The sequence below is a fragment of the Acyrthosiphon pisum genome, chromosome A1, assembly GCF_005508785.2.
Source record: "Acyrthosiphon pisum isolate AL4f chromosome A1, pea_aphid_22Mar2018_4r6ur, whole genome shotgun sequence".
Taxonomy (NCBI): domain Eukaryota; kingdom Metazoa; phylum Arthropoda; class Insecta; order Hemiptera; family Aphididae; genus Acyrthosiphon; species Acyrthosiphon pisum.
The window spans coordinates 44850970-44867717 of NC_042494.1; the positions used below are offsets into that span (position 1 = coordinate 44850970).

A 16748-nucleotide genomic window follows, 5' to 3' on the forward strand; every position below is an offset into this window, starting at 1 on the left:
CTTTTAATAATTTATAACATAAACCTAAAAAAAAATATTTTTAGTACGACAAAATTTAGATATTTTTGGTTTATATACCAGTACACTGGTTGGACTAGTTATGCATATTATATTTTCCTTAATAATATTAGACAATATATAACTTGATGTATGGTTCAAATCATTTGGTCCAATGAATATTAAAATTCTAAAATTCTTTATATCTAAAAAAACAATAAATTAAAAATAAGTAGTAACAACATTATATATTTATATGTATATATTGTTTTAATTAATTAATTAAAAATTTGCAGATTTGGCACATGGAATACTTGAACAATTTTTTTAAATAGACTTATATAAACAATACTGATATCATTGATTTTACAATAAATTAAATTATAAAATCAATGCTGGTATATACAAAAAAAAATTAAGATAATGTTATAAAAAGTGATGTAATAACTACTAATAATTAATGAGAAATAATCTTATAAAAATTTAAAATTGGAATGTAACGTTAATATACTGATATGGAACGTTTGATACTCCAAAATTGTGTTGAATGAAGATGTACATTACATGGTTATTGTTGTAAAACTTTTCTCACCGGTTATCAATAGATTTATCCACTTTGAAAAACGACAGAGTACCCATAATTAATGTGATCACCAACAAGGTTAATTGAACATACATTCCAAAATGATTACTGTAGAAGAAACTAATGGCAGCAGCTATAGACTAAAATAAAATATTTTTAAACATTATACTCACTTAAAAATATCACAATATTCAATTGTACACAGAGTGATTCACCAAATTTAACCCTATTTTTCCTTTAATAATTAATTTATTCAAATTCTAATTTTTGGAATATTTAAATATACTTAACGACCACATTTTCAAATTCTAAAAATTTTTTGGACTACTACTTAAAAAGTGTTTTGTGGGCTAGGTTAGGTGTGATATAAACTTCTGTTTTTCAGAAAAAATTCCCCCTTTTTGAATGTAAATTAGTTGATAATTTTTTTGTATATTTTGGTCTACCTAGTTCAAAATTCTAATGAGTAGTTTCTAAGATATTAAAATGTTTATCATAAGGGTAATAGTCTTAAAAAATGATTTTACAAAAATATAAAATAAATGTACTATTGGATATAGTATATATTAAACTTGGACCATTCAATTCTAATTGTTAATAGATTAATATTATTCACTAAAATGTTCAAATCACAATAACTTCTATATTTTATGAACCCATTATCATGGTCCTATTATCCTAAGTACACAAAGTTAAATAACTCAACAACGAATCGTTTGAATTTTATTTTAATGTCATCAATTTTAGAAAAATTATCTGCTTAATAATTTACAGCAGAAAAGGGTGAATTCTTTTTTGAAAAAAAGATGTTTGTAGATCCACAGAACACTTATAAATTGAACAAAACATTTCAAGAGTTTGAAAATATCTTTAAGTGCCTATATTTAAAAATTCCAAAAATCAGATTTTAACCCATTAACACTGTGCGTTGCCATATGGCAACATAGATTTTTTACAATAATTTTTAAGATATAACATATTATGTTTTCAACAAAATGTTGGTTAAAATTGTAAATAAAAAAATTCCAGCGCTAATGGGTTAATAACAAAATGGAAGGTGATCATACTTTTTTGATTACTCTGTATAATATATATCACAATTAACTGTTGAACACAAAATATATACCTGCATAAATTTAAACAGGGCCATAGCTGGGGCACTATTTTCAGAGTATCTTTGTCCAATTACATTGTAAATTTGAGTATTGAAACAACTGTCACCAAAACCCAAGAGAAAACTGCAGAAAATTGCTAGGTACTGACTAAAATATGATGTACAAATATATTATGATGAGTAATTTATGTTGAAATTAATATACAAATAATTAATATTACTTAGGTTCGATAAAAGATTTTGCTGTTGTATCACCAAATGGTGATTCGTCTGGTAAATTTATAAATATCAAACCGTATGCAACAATATTTATAATAAAACCAAGAGCAACTACTGCTGAATGACTGAATCCTTTGGATTCAATGTTGTTATCAGAAGTTTTTTTACCCAGAATGCTGAACAGAAAACCTCCTACAAAAAATTGGTATTTATTGTAATTGTTGAAGCAATTGTCACATTGCTTTAACCTAAAATTTCGCCAACACCAATCAAGATTCCTGATAAACCCACAAGCTGTTTACTGTTGGTTCCCATACTTGTAGTGAATCCAATACTTGAACTATAGACACCACTATAAAATGACAAATGTAAACCTGTAAAAAAATTCACAAAACAATTAGGTAATAACAAGTATAAAATTATAATATAATAAATTATACTACTGTCTACTAAAAATGATTTTTCCACTCACCAGTAAAAAAAAATGACATGTTTAATAAACACATGTCTTCAGTTAGGAAAAGAGACAAAGAATTTTTTATTTCTTGAATAGGCGATAAAGTTTCTCCTCGTTCATTTTCAGTTCCTTCTGAACTTAAAGGCGATCGTAAAAGTAAAAATAACAAAGTACCCAAAAAACATACAGCTATGAGAACAGTGAAGACTAAAGTTCTTGTTGATTCATCCAAATGATTTTTATCGTGAAGTGCAAAAAACACAAATGTATTTCCTAAAAACATACTGAAACCAGAAAAAAACTTACGTGTATAGATACAATACCAATATAACTATTAAATTGTTAAAATACCTCATTTGTAACAACGCCCAAAATACTCCCGAGTTTCTGGACATAGTAGAAGAATCAGAATTTAATGTTAAATATGCTCCTTGCCCTGTCCAAATAACTGAAGCACCAAAACCAATTACCGCAGACATGAAATAAAGTAAAAAAGTGGTCGGCCAGAGAAATGATACTAAGAACATACTAAACCAAATTGTTATGTTCAGTACAAATTATTTATAAGACACAACACTACATTATTTGTAAGAAAGTACAAACGTGTAACAGCAAGCTCCTATAAACATAGCTAATCTGGAACCTGCAAAACTGACAATCGATGGAGATATCCAATTACATAAAGCAAAAACAATATAGATAATGGACAAACTAGTATATCCATCACCAGTAAATGAGGGATAGTCATTTTGAATGCTTTTTAGTATAGTTTTCTGAAAGAAAAAAATAATAGCATAAATAAACATAAAACAATATTCTATAAACATAGTGGTGTAATTGGGTGTAATATAATATTACATGGGTACCTTGGCCAGTGTTGGGTAAGTTACTCTTAAAAAGTAATTAAGTTACTTTACTCGTTACTTAGAGATAAATGTAATTAAGTTACTTTACTCATTACTCAAATGAAATTGTAGTGAAATTACTTTACTTTTCAAATAAAAATGTAACTCATTACTTTTTCGTTACAAAAAAGTAATATATAAAAGAAGTAAGTAAGTAATATATAAAAAAATAATATTTTTTTTTTCAAATTTCTTGGCAATTATCATTCTGCAGGTAATAATGTAAATTTTTATAAAAATACATTACCTATGCTAAAAAGGTATAATTTTAAAAATGTGTACAAAAAAAAGAAGGTGTACAGTTAATACATATTTCCATAACGATATTACAATAGTAATTACTTATGAGTTATGACTATTAAAAAATAGTACTTATTAATTATAGCTACTTATCAATAGTAATTAATCATTATATAGTTAAGTATAGTATAGTATAGTTTTGTATTTGTGTCACAAACTGACAACATAAACCTATTATACCTATCTGTAGAGTGTCAACTGATCGACTGACACCAAATAAGGAATAATAGCACTCAATCTTGTATTTGTGTTTTTAAATATTATGTTTGTGAAAATGAAATCATAATACATATAGAACACACTTATAACTTATACAATCAAAAAAGTAAACCGTTTCTTATAAATGCCAAATGTGAAATGGATATAATGATTTATAACGGTGTAATATTTAAATATTTCGATTTTATTTAATTATCAGAAATATAATGTTATATTCTAATGTAAATTCTAAATATAGTAATAACTAATAAGTATTTTCAAATTGAGCAGTTTTTGTACAACACTAAATTATTTATAAAACCTATATAGTTAATAGGAGCGTATATAACTCATTAGTCCACGCTATAATAGATATCATAAGAAACGTTCTGCGAAGGTACTTATTTAGAGGAATCAAATTAAATAATAACTTTTTTCGTGATTTACCGTGCAATTGGACATGTCAAATGTCAAAACAATTGAAAACTGAATTGTGACGAGCTAAAATTAAATATATAAACATATAAGATTGATTGGTAAACATAATAATACCCGCATTATACATAATATATTTTTTTTTTTTTTTGACAGTAGGTAAGTACTTAATAATTCAAAACTTTAACGCGTTATTTTATAGAAATTACTTATCAAAAGTAATTTCCATTACATTTCCGTTACTAGGATATAATTCTAATGAAATTACGTAACACGTTACAACCAAAGTAACGCCGTTACAGTAACGCGTTACTTCTGTTACGTTACTACCCAACACTGACCTTAGCTAACCTTTTTTTTTTTGGTAGTATATGTACAGATCTCAGATTCAGATTATCTGTAAACAATATTTTTACTTTTTACTATAATTTTTATAGATATTAAAGGTCATAGATTTTTATATGGAGTCCTACAAGTTATGTAAAATGTTGGTAATTAACACATTGATCAGTAGGTAACAACTGTAGAGCCATCTACACATTACATTTCAACTTTTTTGAAGCGTATACTCACTAAAAATGTTATTATGACTTTATCACTGAATAAATGTATAAAATACTGTTTTGTTTAAGCACCTTAATAATTAAACAATAATTTTAAAATTTTAAATTCAATTACAATTTTTTTATATCTAAAAAAACATCCATTCTTAAAACTATGCAACATTATGTTACTAAAAGAAAATATTGGGATGAGTATTTAATATAGTTGTATTAAATTTTATTACAAAGACTTAAGTTTTCTTTATTTATTTTTAAAATTTATGATTTATCATCAAAATAAGGTTTTGAAAAGCCTAAACCTAATGTTATCTCTTTTAAGTTTTAACAGCAATACACATTACCGAAGCGGTATTGACTAGCTTCATGTAAAAGTGTCTGTAACTGGAAAAAGACTATCCTCAAATCTTCAAAAATACTCCTTAATTAATAAGTAATAATATTAGTAATTACTTACTTCAATATTTCCCATTGTTTGAAATGCGGTGAAAACAAACATGAAGGCCAAACCTAACAGGCTAACATTTAATAGCCTTTTATCCATTTTGTTTGGTTGTTAATACTGAATGGCCAAATTGTTTTTTGAGTGTCTGTAAATATTAATACTAATTAATACAATATAGCATATTTACTTAAATTTAGTTTATACTAAAAATTTTTTTTTATATAAACTGTATTTCAGTGGGACCCTAAAATCACGAGTAAAATCATATTTCCTATCGTTGAGCATAGAGGCATAACCGGCAACCACATAAGAGTCACGTTATAGTAGAAAACTGGACAATTAAATTATTATTTTTTTTTATTATACTTGAATAAAATAATAAACATATTCACACATGTCTTATATATATAAAAATCTCGTTATTAATGTTCGTCCGGGATGAACTCCGAAGCTACTGGACCGATCTTGATGAAATTTTTTTCACTGTGTATAATTTGGTCTAACTTAGGCTAATTTAAAAAGGGAGAGGACCAATCCCAGGAGGTGCTCAAACAGGAATTTTGAGATTTCCAATGGAAATTTTTGTTTATAAATGGTTTCCATGGATTTTTTAAGCTATTATAATAATAATTTTAAAAAATAAACAATTTGCTTTACTTTTTAAATATAAATTATAATAAATATCAAACTATAAAAATGTGAAATAAAAATCTCTGTACAGGCTAAACTCTAAAACTACTTATCAGATCTTCTTGATTTTTTTTTTAAACGAAAGAATATTTCTCAGAGAAGGTTTATATAAAAGAAAATACTAGGAAAATCCACCGGTGTGTAATATATTGGTTGCTATTGGTTAATCGGGCATGTTTATTGATTTGTATTATTATCTTTTGTCAATATACATAAAGAAGATATAATAAGTAGTTCCAGAGTTTAGTCTGTATAGTTATAGTCTGTGTATTTATATAGTTATATATTATATAATATAAAAGATATAAATTAACGGTTGTGGGTAGATTAGACCTCTGGGAAGAAGATAGGTTAATTTACAAAGGGTTAAATTTTTTTTTTTTTTTGTATTCATTGGATTTTAGTACGGTAAGGATTTTGTATAAAATGATTATATTAATCCACCGTAGGTGGAATTAAGTAAAAACGACAAACTTAGTATAACTTTGATACTTAAGAGTTACATCATACACTTACGTACAAACAGCACGGGGTCCACGATCTACCGCAGGTAGATTGCCTACCTGATAATGTACCGCTGAGAATCAGAATTTTTATTCCAGGCTTCGGACCATACACCGAATATTAAATAATGAATTGAACAAAGTTTGAGTCATATAAAGTTGATACATTTATCGGGCAACAAAGTGCACAGGATCAGCTAGTTATATATAATATGTATAACACAATATCATACTTAATAACTAGTTCCTAATTTTACATAATATAATATAGCACACATTTTATAGGTACCTAGTTATATTATTATTGGATACCTGTTCCTTTTGAGTAAAAACTTATTGGATCAGGAAATTTTTTAAAACAATTAGTTAGTAATTAATAGTTAATACCTAAAATAGAAAGACTGTCATAAAATGTTTAATAATTTAATTTAGTCAGTAGATCATTTAATTAAATAATTAATTTTTTTCATTTTATATTTGAAATCATAATTTATTTTGAATAGTTTTATACAAATTTAAGAAAAATTATTGATTAGATTTATTTTTCTATTTTCAAAAAAGTTTTGTGTTAATGTATTATTTGGCTAATCAAGTAGGGATTTAAATTTAATTGGTGGTATATCTTGGTTTTATATTAAGTATTTTGATATTTAAAATTAGTTTTTTTTTTTAAATTGTATTTATATATACACCTCAACTGCTAAGTTTATTGGCATTTCTAATATACATTACATTTTATAATTTATGTTTTATTTTGTATATTTCTATAATCAAAATTTTTCAATATAACCGTTCAAGAACTAAATTTTTTTGCATTTAAAACATAGGCTCATTTTGTTTTTTTTGGGGGGGGGGGGGGACTTGAGGGTGATTAGCATCCCCAGTTTTTAAATTAGCACCAAATAATTTATGCCATTTGTGCATTATGGAATAAATAAAAAATTAGGGGCTTCACTCGCTTCAGCACCTTTATGTTTTTCTTATTGAAATTGTTCCTCTGATTTTAAATAAATCATCAGTACAATTATTATTTATGTTATGTTATAGCATACTTAGTTCTAATTGGAATTCTCTGTGCTAGGTACAATAAGCGGTTTTAAGGAATATTTTAATGTATATCCCCATACAAATATACAATTAGAACATATTATGTCAATATAGATTATATATACACGACACCTATTTTAAATGTTGGTTAAATATTACACCTACAACCTTCATATTTAGAGGAATGTAAAATTTTTAGATTCATACAATTTGTATTACCTACAGTAATCTACAATGTTTTCATGTGAACAATATAATTAGTACAATGGGTAAATTTGATACAAGGTTCTTAACAGGAGGTAGTGTTTATGGGCAGGCACTCAGCAGTGCCACTCGGCGAGGTACTTTTTAGGTATTACCTATTGTTTTATTTAATTTTTTTATTTGAGTAGGTCTCTAGGCCACTGTCTTTAGTCTTCTACATACATTACCGGGAAATAAAATGGAGGATAGTAGTTTAATTAATGGGTTACTGTAAAAGTTTAATTTAGTATAAAATTGAAAGTAATATAATTTTACTAATTGATTAAGGGTTAAAAATAGTGAAAAAACTGTTAGTGGTGGGGAGGGGGATCAAATTGTATAGTTTACCTCAGGTCTGCTTGTCAGTTCGGCACGCCACTGCTTATAGGCATGGTACAAACTCATAAAGCTCTTATCTCCTAGACCTCAGTGCGTAACTAGTAAACATATTCGAGGAAAAGACCATTTTATGTGGTGTGGTATTCCTGTTACGGCAATATAGGTACATCTAAGCAATAATGAACAACGGTTTGTTTTTGTTCCAGTTAAGATTTATTATCTCTTATCCTCTATGGATTATTTTCAATAGGTCTTTGAATGAAGGCATTTTTCCTTCAATGCTTAAATTTAGTTCTGTTACCCCGATTCTTAAATCGGGTACTCCTTCATCAGTTTTAAACTATAGACCTATTTCAATTCAATCTCATTTGCGAAAATATTTGAATCGTTAGTTTTAAAGGAAATTCAACGCCCAGTTAATAATATTCTAATGAAGGAGCAACATGGGTTTCGTCCTGGTCGCTCCACTACAACATGCAATCTCTTATTTAATAACTTTGTATTTGAATCATTCCAACAGCGTTTTAAAGTTGATGTGGTTTATACTGACTTTAATAAAGCTTTTGATTTAGTTGATCATGAGGTTTTGATTAAAATTCTTAGCAGTTATGGCTTTGGTGAGCCATTTTTGTCATGGCTCAGCTCATACCTTAGTGATTGATATCAATGGGTAAATATTTTTGGAACCAAATCTAAGCTGTTCTTAGCATCCTCTGGCGTTCCTCAAGGTGGACATCTGTCCCCCTTATTGTTTTCTCTTTTTATTAATAATATCAGCCGGGTACTGCGTCATTCTCATATTCTGTGCTTCGCTGATGATATTAAACTATTCCTACGTATTGGTTCTATTGATGATTGTCTTAATCTCCAAAGTGATCTGGATAGCTTTGTCAACTGCTTTACAAATATTGGCTTATTCTTAAATGTATCTAAATGTAAGATTTTTACTTACACACGTAGTCGTTTACCAATAATTTATTCCTATAATATTCTAGGCTCTGAAATTTTACATGTTAATGAATCTGTTATTGATCTTAGATTCAAGCTTACCCGCTCAATTGATCCACGCCCACATATTGACATGGTATGTTGTAAGGCCTTGAAAACTCTTGGATTTATCAACAGGCTGGCTAGGGATTTTAAATTATACTCGTCATTTAAACTACTATATTGTACTTTAGTACGACCTATATTAGAATATGGCGTGGTTGTTTGGAGTCCTTATACTGCTAATGACTCTCTCCAACTTGAAAGAGTTCAGCGCCGATTCCTTCATTCTGCTGGTTTCTTATTAGGCATTGAACACCTTCCGCATGACTATTCAGCTGTTGCTGCTAAATTAGGTCTCGTCTCTCTAGCTGAACGCAGGCGAATGCTTTGCGTAAAGTTTCTAAAGGGACTGTTGTCTGGTCAAGTTGATTCAACTGATTTATTATCCTTACTGAATTTCAAGGTCCCTCCCTGTCAAAACCGTTCTAGTGTTGCTTTTCATGTCCCTATATGTCCAAGCAATTATATGAAAAATGAGCCTATTAGGTGTTTAATGTTGATGGCCAATGAGGGTCCCTCTATAGATCTTTAATTTTACTATTTGTTAATCTTTTTTTGTTTTTTTATATTTATCAGTTTTAGCGACCTAATCTAATTAACCTTATTTATCTATCATTATTTGTAATCAAACTTTTTTCTCTGTTATGAATGTATTGTAATTATGTAATATGTACACATTTTTGAAAGGGTTTCAAACCCGTTTATTATTATAAAATAAAATAAAATAATAATATATTTATTTAGGTATTACCATTAGTTATTTTAAATTATGACATTCTATCTTTCTGTATGTGTTTTTCTATATTTTCATCGACATTTATAAAATAATGGATTTACTTTTAACATATTTATAAGTATTATTGTTCAATAAATAAATAAATATATTTTTAAGTGTTGTTATTTAGTTTTCGGTGTCCTATTAACCACCTCTCCAGTAATAAACTAAATTTGTTTAGTAATAGTTTGACAAATTTTAATTTAATTTTTATAATAATAAAGTAATTGTATATGGTTAGGTCTTTTTAGTGTTGTCTTGTCCAAAATACAATTCTATGAAATAGGCCCTACTCAAGGTTAGGTTTTTCCATTTATTTGAGAAATTATAATTATTTTTTATTATTATTGTGCTTTATTTAAATAATTACCCGGATAATTATTTAATAAGTCGTGAAATATGTTTGAGTATTTATCAACTTCAGGCTTATTCATGAGTTCATGACTATCTCCCAATTGTCTTTTTTTTAAACATACATATTAAGTCTAACATCTAAATAATTTGATTTAATTGAAGAGGTTTTTACTTTTTTGTATATTTTCAATATTGTCTTAATCTATTACAGTATACAGTAGTGATATGAGGCTGAAAGATTTTAGGGATTAGAAATTTAAGATAGCTACCAACTTGTTATAAATATAATATGATCAATAAAAGAATTACTTTCATTGTTTACTCTGGTACCTATAGTAATTTATACAACGAATAAAAATCCATTTGAGCTATTCAATTTGGATACCTAATTTAGTTTTAAATAATCTTTACTAGGTATCTTTTCTGGTATTCATATTTATGTTACCTTCTATTGTTATCTTGCTTGTTGTAATTTTTATTATTATTTCAGTCATTACTTAATTTTTAAATTTAATAAAGCTGTTGTTATATCCTCTGTATATTTCAACTATTTCACATTTAGTCTACCTACTTACTATTTAAAGTATCCATCATCGGTAAGTTTGTTATGATTGTGTTTATCTACCTAATCAATGTAGTTCTATGGGAGAACATAAACATGTACTTAGAAAAAATTGTATTGTTTTTAAATGTACAGATACTAAATTATTTAAGTGGAGAGTAATAAGTATAAGACAAAAGAACTTAATATTTTTAATAATATGATGGGTGTCGGGTGATTTGTAAATTACATTATATATTTGCCAAGAGCACGAAATTTAGGTACTTACATAATGTTTTTAGTTAATTATAGAGAACAGTCAATGCATACAAAATAGAGTAGAAAGTGATTTAAATCAATAGACAGTGGTCAGAACGCTACTGGTTTTTTGTAGCGCGCTATGCTACAATATTACTCCCCCAATTACATCCTATTGTTTAAATCTAGCGTGCTATTTTTACGCTGCATGTTCCAATATAAAATTGGTAGTTTATAGTTTGTACTGATTTAACATTTGGTGACTAGGCGGGTTTTAACTACGCGAATTAATCGTGGATTAAACCTGAAAAATGCATTAATGTACTCATCATTATTATAATATAAATAAATTAATGTAATAGTTTAACTAACGCCAAATATTTTGAAGGTATCGACAATATAATGGTAAGTTTTGCTACGCTAACCAAACATTTCTAGCGCACTTAAGTATATCGCTACATTAGGTGTTTTGTAGCGACACTACGTTAATTTCTAAAACTAAAGTAGCGTTGCTACAATTAGCGAGCTACTCCCGACCACTATCAATAGGGATTAAAATCTGAAACCAAACATTATATATAAAATATTATAATAGTAATAGATGGAAAAGTTTTTATAATCTATAAAAAAAAAAAAAAATGGTACTAGAGCCTGCATAACCCATATTAGCCCAGCCGTAACTGGGCTTGGACTGGCCAATGTATGCACTTAGTGTGAACTGTAAGTATTGAGTAGGCTTATGAGCTCATATTTCAATTATTATGAAACTGGCTCATTATTATCTATGATCATAGCCCACTTATGTTTTCTAGTTTTACACTGCATGTCACACAAAATATGATCATATTTGGTATCTAATCTAATGGATACTTTGATTTTCAGGAATATGAAAATATTATTAACTAAAATAAATTGGGCTGGACCTGGCCTTTTATATAGCTAAAATACATAGGGTAAGGCAAGTGAATAAAATTTGGACGGGCTTGGAAAATCAGGCCCGTGCAGAGCTCTAATAGGTTCAATAGGATACAGGCTATAATACTCATAAAATAGAAAAAAAAATGAATAAAATATATATTTTGATATATTTTGTAATTTAATCAAAAAACTACCGAATATAATACCTATGTATATTAATTTTGTATTATAAATTGTATAATAATATAATATGCAATGAGCGATAGAATAGGAAAATACTTTTAAATTGTCTTAAGTTGATTATCCTACCAATAATAAGCTATAGCTCGATGATTTCAATTCTCACTATGCATTACATTAAATATTAACTTTAAAGAAATATGCAATAAAAGTAAAGTATACCTAAATTTATTCTGATCAATATTTTAGTTTTTCTCATTGACTACAAACTATTTTAACCAGTGCTATGATAGGAAATTACATAAAAATAATCTTAAATTAAAGAGAACTTTCTATAACTTACATATAAGAACACTTAAAAAACAACAAAAAGCAACAACATTCTAAATACCTTAGAGAACTATGTTGAAAAAGTGACTTAAGATTAAATAATATGTATAAGTAATGAAGTTTAATGACTAGACTATACTCCGCGCGGAATAAGAACGTACCCGGGCGGCACTAATAGTAATTTCTAGTGGGAAAAGTGACTTGTTCTTAACCTGTAAGAAGTAAAATTTTTTACTATCTTACAATTTTATTCCTAAATCAGTTTAATTTTGACAATTGCCAAAAATAATGTTAATTACAATTCAATGACGTAGGTATAATAATATTAATAACGAAATTTAAATAGAAGTATAAAAAATTATAGTATATTACTATAATATAATATAATCTCTGTAAACATTAATAAGGAGAATATACCTGAACTTGATGCCACGCTGCTTGCGTTCCGGACGAGTACTACAATATACTACATACTAACAAGGAACAAGTAATAATTATTAACTAATAACGATTAGAAAACACTAAACAGTAAACAGACGAACGGTAAACACCGAATAAAAGGGGCAACAGAGCAAAGTCTGAAGAATGAAGAGTCGAAACGCGAAAGTGCAATAATAAATATTATAACCGGTTATCGCCTATCAGTTTTGTATTTAAATAACAACACCAATACACCATAGTCATAGTGTATAGAGGATAATATTATTAATATTATTATATTTTACTGACTCACAATTTTCACTGATAATACATATTTATTTTTTATACAGCTCAACAGTCCGTTGAGGCAATATTGTGACGACGCAGTCTGAAATCTGAATACAAACCGTGATAAGAAAAATCATTGGTTCCCAATTTTTAACAACTAATGCAATAACCACCAAACCTAAGTCGAATAACACTAAGCTTATAAACTTATAAAACTTATAATTAAACTTTTAATTTCACCATTGTCCATAGCCACTATAGCCCATAGATAATATTTTGAAGAATATTTTGCAAGCCTGGGCAAGTTAATGATAATTTTTAACTGAGTTAAGTTAAGTTAATGGAAAACGTTTTAAAAAGTTTAAAGTTAACAGGTACCTTAATTTTTGTTTTAACTCAGTTAAGTTGAAAGTTATATGAACATTTTCAATTAACTTATTAACTTAAGTTAAGTTATTATTCTTTTTTTTATATTATAATATCTATCTAAATACTGAGTAATATGGTTTAAAATAATAAAAATCATAAATATTATTGAACACAGGAAATAGCCAATAGCTTTTCTGTACATAGGTACTTAATTAATAGAATTATGTAATAAGTATGAAAAGCATACAAAATTGAAAATGTCGAAACAAATACAATATTTTGATTTATTAATACAGATAAGTACCTATTATATAATATATTACACAGACCAAGTCTCCAGTTAGTGTAGACTGAATGTATTGAGAGAATTAAAAATCATAAATACTATAATTTAATAATTTAATATTTAAATAATATCATATTACTTATTAGTTATTAGTATTTATTAATTATTATTATTACAATATGCCCGTATACCGCAGTATGGTATGGTAAATCTTTATATATACGATACACCTATATTATGTTATAATATATTATATAATTGGCTATTGCTATATTTATATGTATTTAATTGAGTTTTTTTTTTGAAGAATTCTGTTTAGAACAAGAAATGAATTCCCTATTCTAGTTAATGGTTATTTTAACTTAACTTTTTAAAATTTAATTTGCATTAATTTAATTTTAAGTCAACTTATTTTAATTGATATAAACTTAATAAATAACGAGTTACTTTTAATCAAATTCAATTTAAGTTTATTTATAAATAATTAAATAATAAATACAAAAAAAATAAAAATAATTATTGATATTACATAACCATTTACTAGAATAGGGAATTCATTTCTTGTTCTATTAAACAGAATTCTTCAAGAAAAATAACTCAATTAAATACATATAGATATAGCAATAGCCAATTATATTATAACATAATATAATAGGTGTATCGTATATATATAAAGATATACCATACTGCGGCATACGGGAAATATCAATAATTATTTTTATTTTAATTATATTTATTATTTAATTATTCATAAATAAACTTAACTTGAATTTGATTAAAAGTAACTCGTTATTTATAAAGTTTATATCGATTAAAATAAGTTGAGTTAAAATTAAATTAATGCAAATTAAATTTTAAAAAGTTACGTTAAAAGTTAAAATTAACTTAACTTTCAACTTAACTTTTAACTTTTTAACGCGTTTATGCCCAGACTTGATATTTTGAATACCTGGTTAGTTGAAAACAAATAACACCTTTAACAGCAAACGGTATTAGTGTATACGGTAAATCAAAATGAGTTTTTGAAAATTCAAACATAGCTAGGTACAATAGGGTCTTGTTGTCTCATTAAACTATTAAAGGGTACTGGGTAGTTACACTCATTGATTAAGTAAACTGTTTATTTAATCAATGGTACACTTGAACTTCTTCAATATATTATTGAGATTTGAGTTGATTATGAATATTTTATAACGAGACGAATATTAACGAGGTTGCAGCCGGTTTTGTCAAAAAACAAAACTAATGTAGATTTGACCAATCTAAACATTAATTTTCTTTGTTATAATGTTTTTCAATATATTTAAATTCCGTATCATAAAATAAACCTTAAGGGGGCTTGAGTGGGCTCCAGTCAATGAAAAAAAGTGACTTTTAAACCAATAAGCTAGACAAATCCGGAAGAATTCAGTTCAACAGATTTTAATTTTGAAAACGGATTATGATTGATCAACAAGTTTACTAGGGGATTATCAAGGCGATTTTGAATATTCCAATTATTGTTAGTGTCATAATGAATAATATAAATACAAAAATATCATATTTTTTCGATATTTTTATTCTTGGATATCACTGCTGAAAAAAAAGTATTCAAAATCACCTCGATCATTCCCTAGTAAACTTGTTGATCAATCATAATCCGTTTTCAAAATTAAAATCTGTCAAACCAAATTCTTCCAGTTTTGTCTAGCTTATTGGTCTAAAATTCACTTTTTGACTAACTAAACTTCACTAATTTAATAACATCAAAAAATATATTATGAAATATACTTGCGCCTTGCGGATATCGATTATAGGCTTTAAAAAATATCGAGAATATCTTAGAGCTGGCAGTATTTGAAATTTTGATACCGGTATCTGGTATCTGTTTACTACCCGTATCTATGGCATTACCGGTTATACGGTATTTTCGGTAATTATCGTTTTCAGACTTCCAGTCCATTCTATCTAAGTCATAAATATTATAAGAATTGATAGGACATCGGATTACATGAACTGAGAATAAAGTGATACATATTTTGAAGTCGTAAAGGGTTCCTTTATAATTTATAATTATTGTAATCTCACCTCAAAAAAGGCCTCTTGTAGTCTATCCTCATTCTCTCTCCTAGATATTGAACTTTCTCTCTTCCCCAAAAAAGACCGCAACCTCTTGCGAAGCCAGTATAGGCGTTTCCTATCCATTCTTATAATCTTAGTCCGTGATATATGATATGAGATAACAGATAACGAAAATCACAATATTATATTATATTATGTCATTATGTCATTATGAATATATAAAAATAATAAATAATAAATTCTGGTATATGCCATATGGTATTTTCGGTTATTACCGGGGTACAATATTTTCGGTAATAACGGTAATTACCGAATCACGCGGTATACCGGTATTCTGAAATAGCGAAAATATCGCCAGCCCTAGAATATCTACATACTATGCAAAACAATTTTTATAGACGTTATTTGAAGTTCCAATTTATTATTGAATTCAAATTGAATAGAACCATAACAGTTAATTACTCAATAATGTCTCAATGACGATTGACGAGGTAGAAGTCATATGAACATATGACAGTGTTGAGCATATATTTTATAGTTGCCAGTTTTAAAAAAGCAGGTAAGTGGATGTCGCTCTGCTGTACAGTAGATTAGAAGTGGGTCATTGTTTAATGGATTATATTAGACTTAAATTCAATGATATAATATCATTGTATAAGAAAGACGATTCTGAGTGGAGACGGTTTGTCAGTCTGGATATTTTATATTGTTATTATTTATTTTATCATGTAAGTTGAATTAATATTATAATATTATAATTTTTTATTCGTTTCTATGGTGATAAACAAAGCATTAGAAATTAAAATCCCATTTTTAGCGTTTTTTTGTAATTTTTCGGTGGTTTTTCCCGGGGCATTAAATAACTATTGAGAAAATCGAAAAA

The 16748-nt window shown here is 27.1% G+C and overlaps 2 protein-coding genes across 2 annotated transcripts; one reads left to right on the forward strand and one right to left on the reverse strand.

Annotated features, from left to right (window-relative positions):
* Nucleotides 1-226: 226 nt before the first annotated feature.
* LOC100165227 (UNC93-like protein MFSD11) lies at nucleotides 227-13167 on the reverse strand. Its single transcript, XM_029487116.1, has 9 exons — nucleotides 12859-13167; nucleotides 5226-5358; nucleotides 2974-3143; nucleotides 2722-2898; nucleotides 2386-2654; nucleotides 2162-2287; nucleotides 1916-2105; nucleotides 1707-1842; nucleotides 227-720 (listed from the first exon to the last, which is right to left on the reverse strand). The coding sequence occupies exons 2-9, from the start codon at nucleotides 5310-5312 to the stop codon at nucleotides 586-588; spliced, it is 1290 nt and encodes a 429-aa protein (XP_029342976.1). The 5' UTR covers nucleotides 5313-5358; nucleotides 12859-13167; the 3' UTR covers nucleotides 227-585.
* Nucleotides 8644-9617, forward strand: LOC107883123. Its single transcript, XM_016802600.1, has 3 exons — nucleotides 8644-8705; nucleotides 8813-8970; nucleotides 9031-9617. Exons 1-3 carry the CDS (start codon nucleotides 8644-8646, stop codon nucleotides 9615-9617), a joined length of 807 nt encoding a protein of 268 aa, XP_016658089.1.
* Nucleotides 13168-16748: the final 3581 nt, after the last annotated feature.

Coding starts and splice junctions, on each gene's coding strand:
- LOC100165227 (XM_029487116.1), bottom strand. CDS start 5,312: ATGGATAAAAGGCTATTAAATGTTAGCCTGTTAGGTTTGGCCTTCATG. Junction 2,899..2,973: donor ATAGGAGCTTGCTGTTACAC/GTTTGTACTTTC, acceptor AATTTGGTTTAG/TATGTTCTTAGTATCATTTC. Junction 2,106..2,161: donor TGGTGTTGGCGAAATTTTAG/GTTAAAGCAATG, acceptor AATTTTTTGTAG/GAGGTTTTCTGTTCAGCATT.
- LOC107883123 (XM_016802600.1), top strand. CDS start 8,644: ATGGCTTTGGTGAGCCATTTTTGTCATGGCTCAGCTCATACCTTAGTG. Junction 8,706..8,812: donor TTAGTGATTGATATCAATGG/GTAAATATTTTT, acceptor TAATAATATCAG/CCGGGTACTGCGTCATTCTC. Junction 8,971..9,030: donor ATTCTTAAATGTATCTAAAT/GTAAGATTTTTA, acceptor ATAATATTCTAG/GCTCTGAAATTTTACATGTT.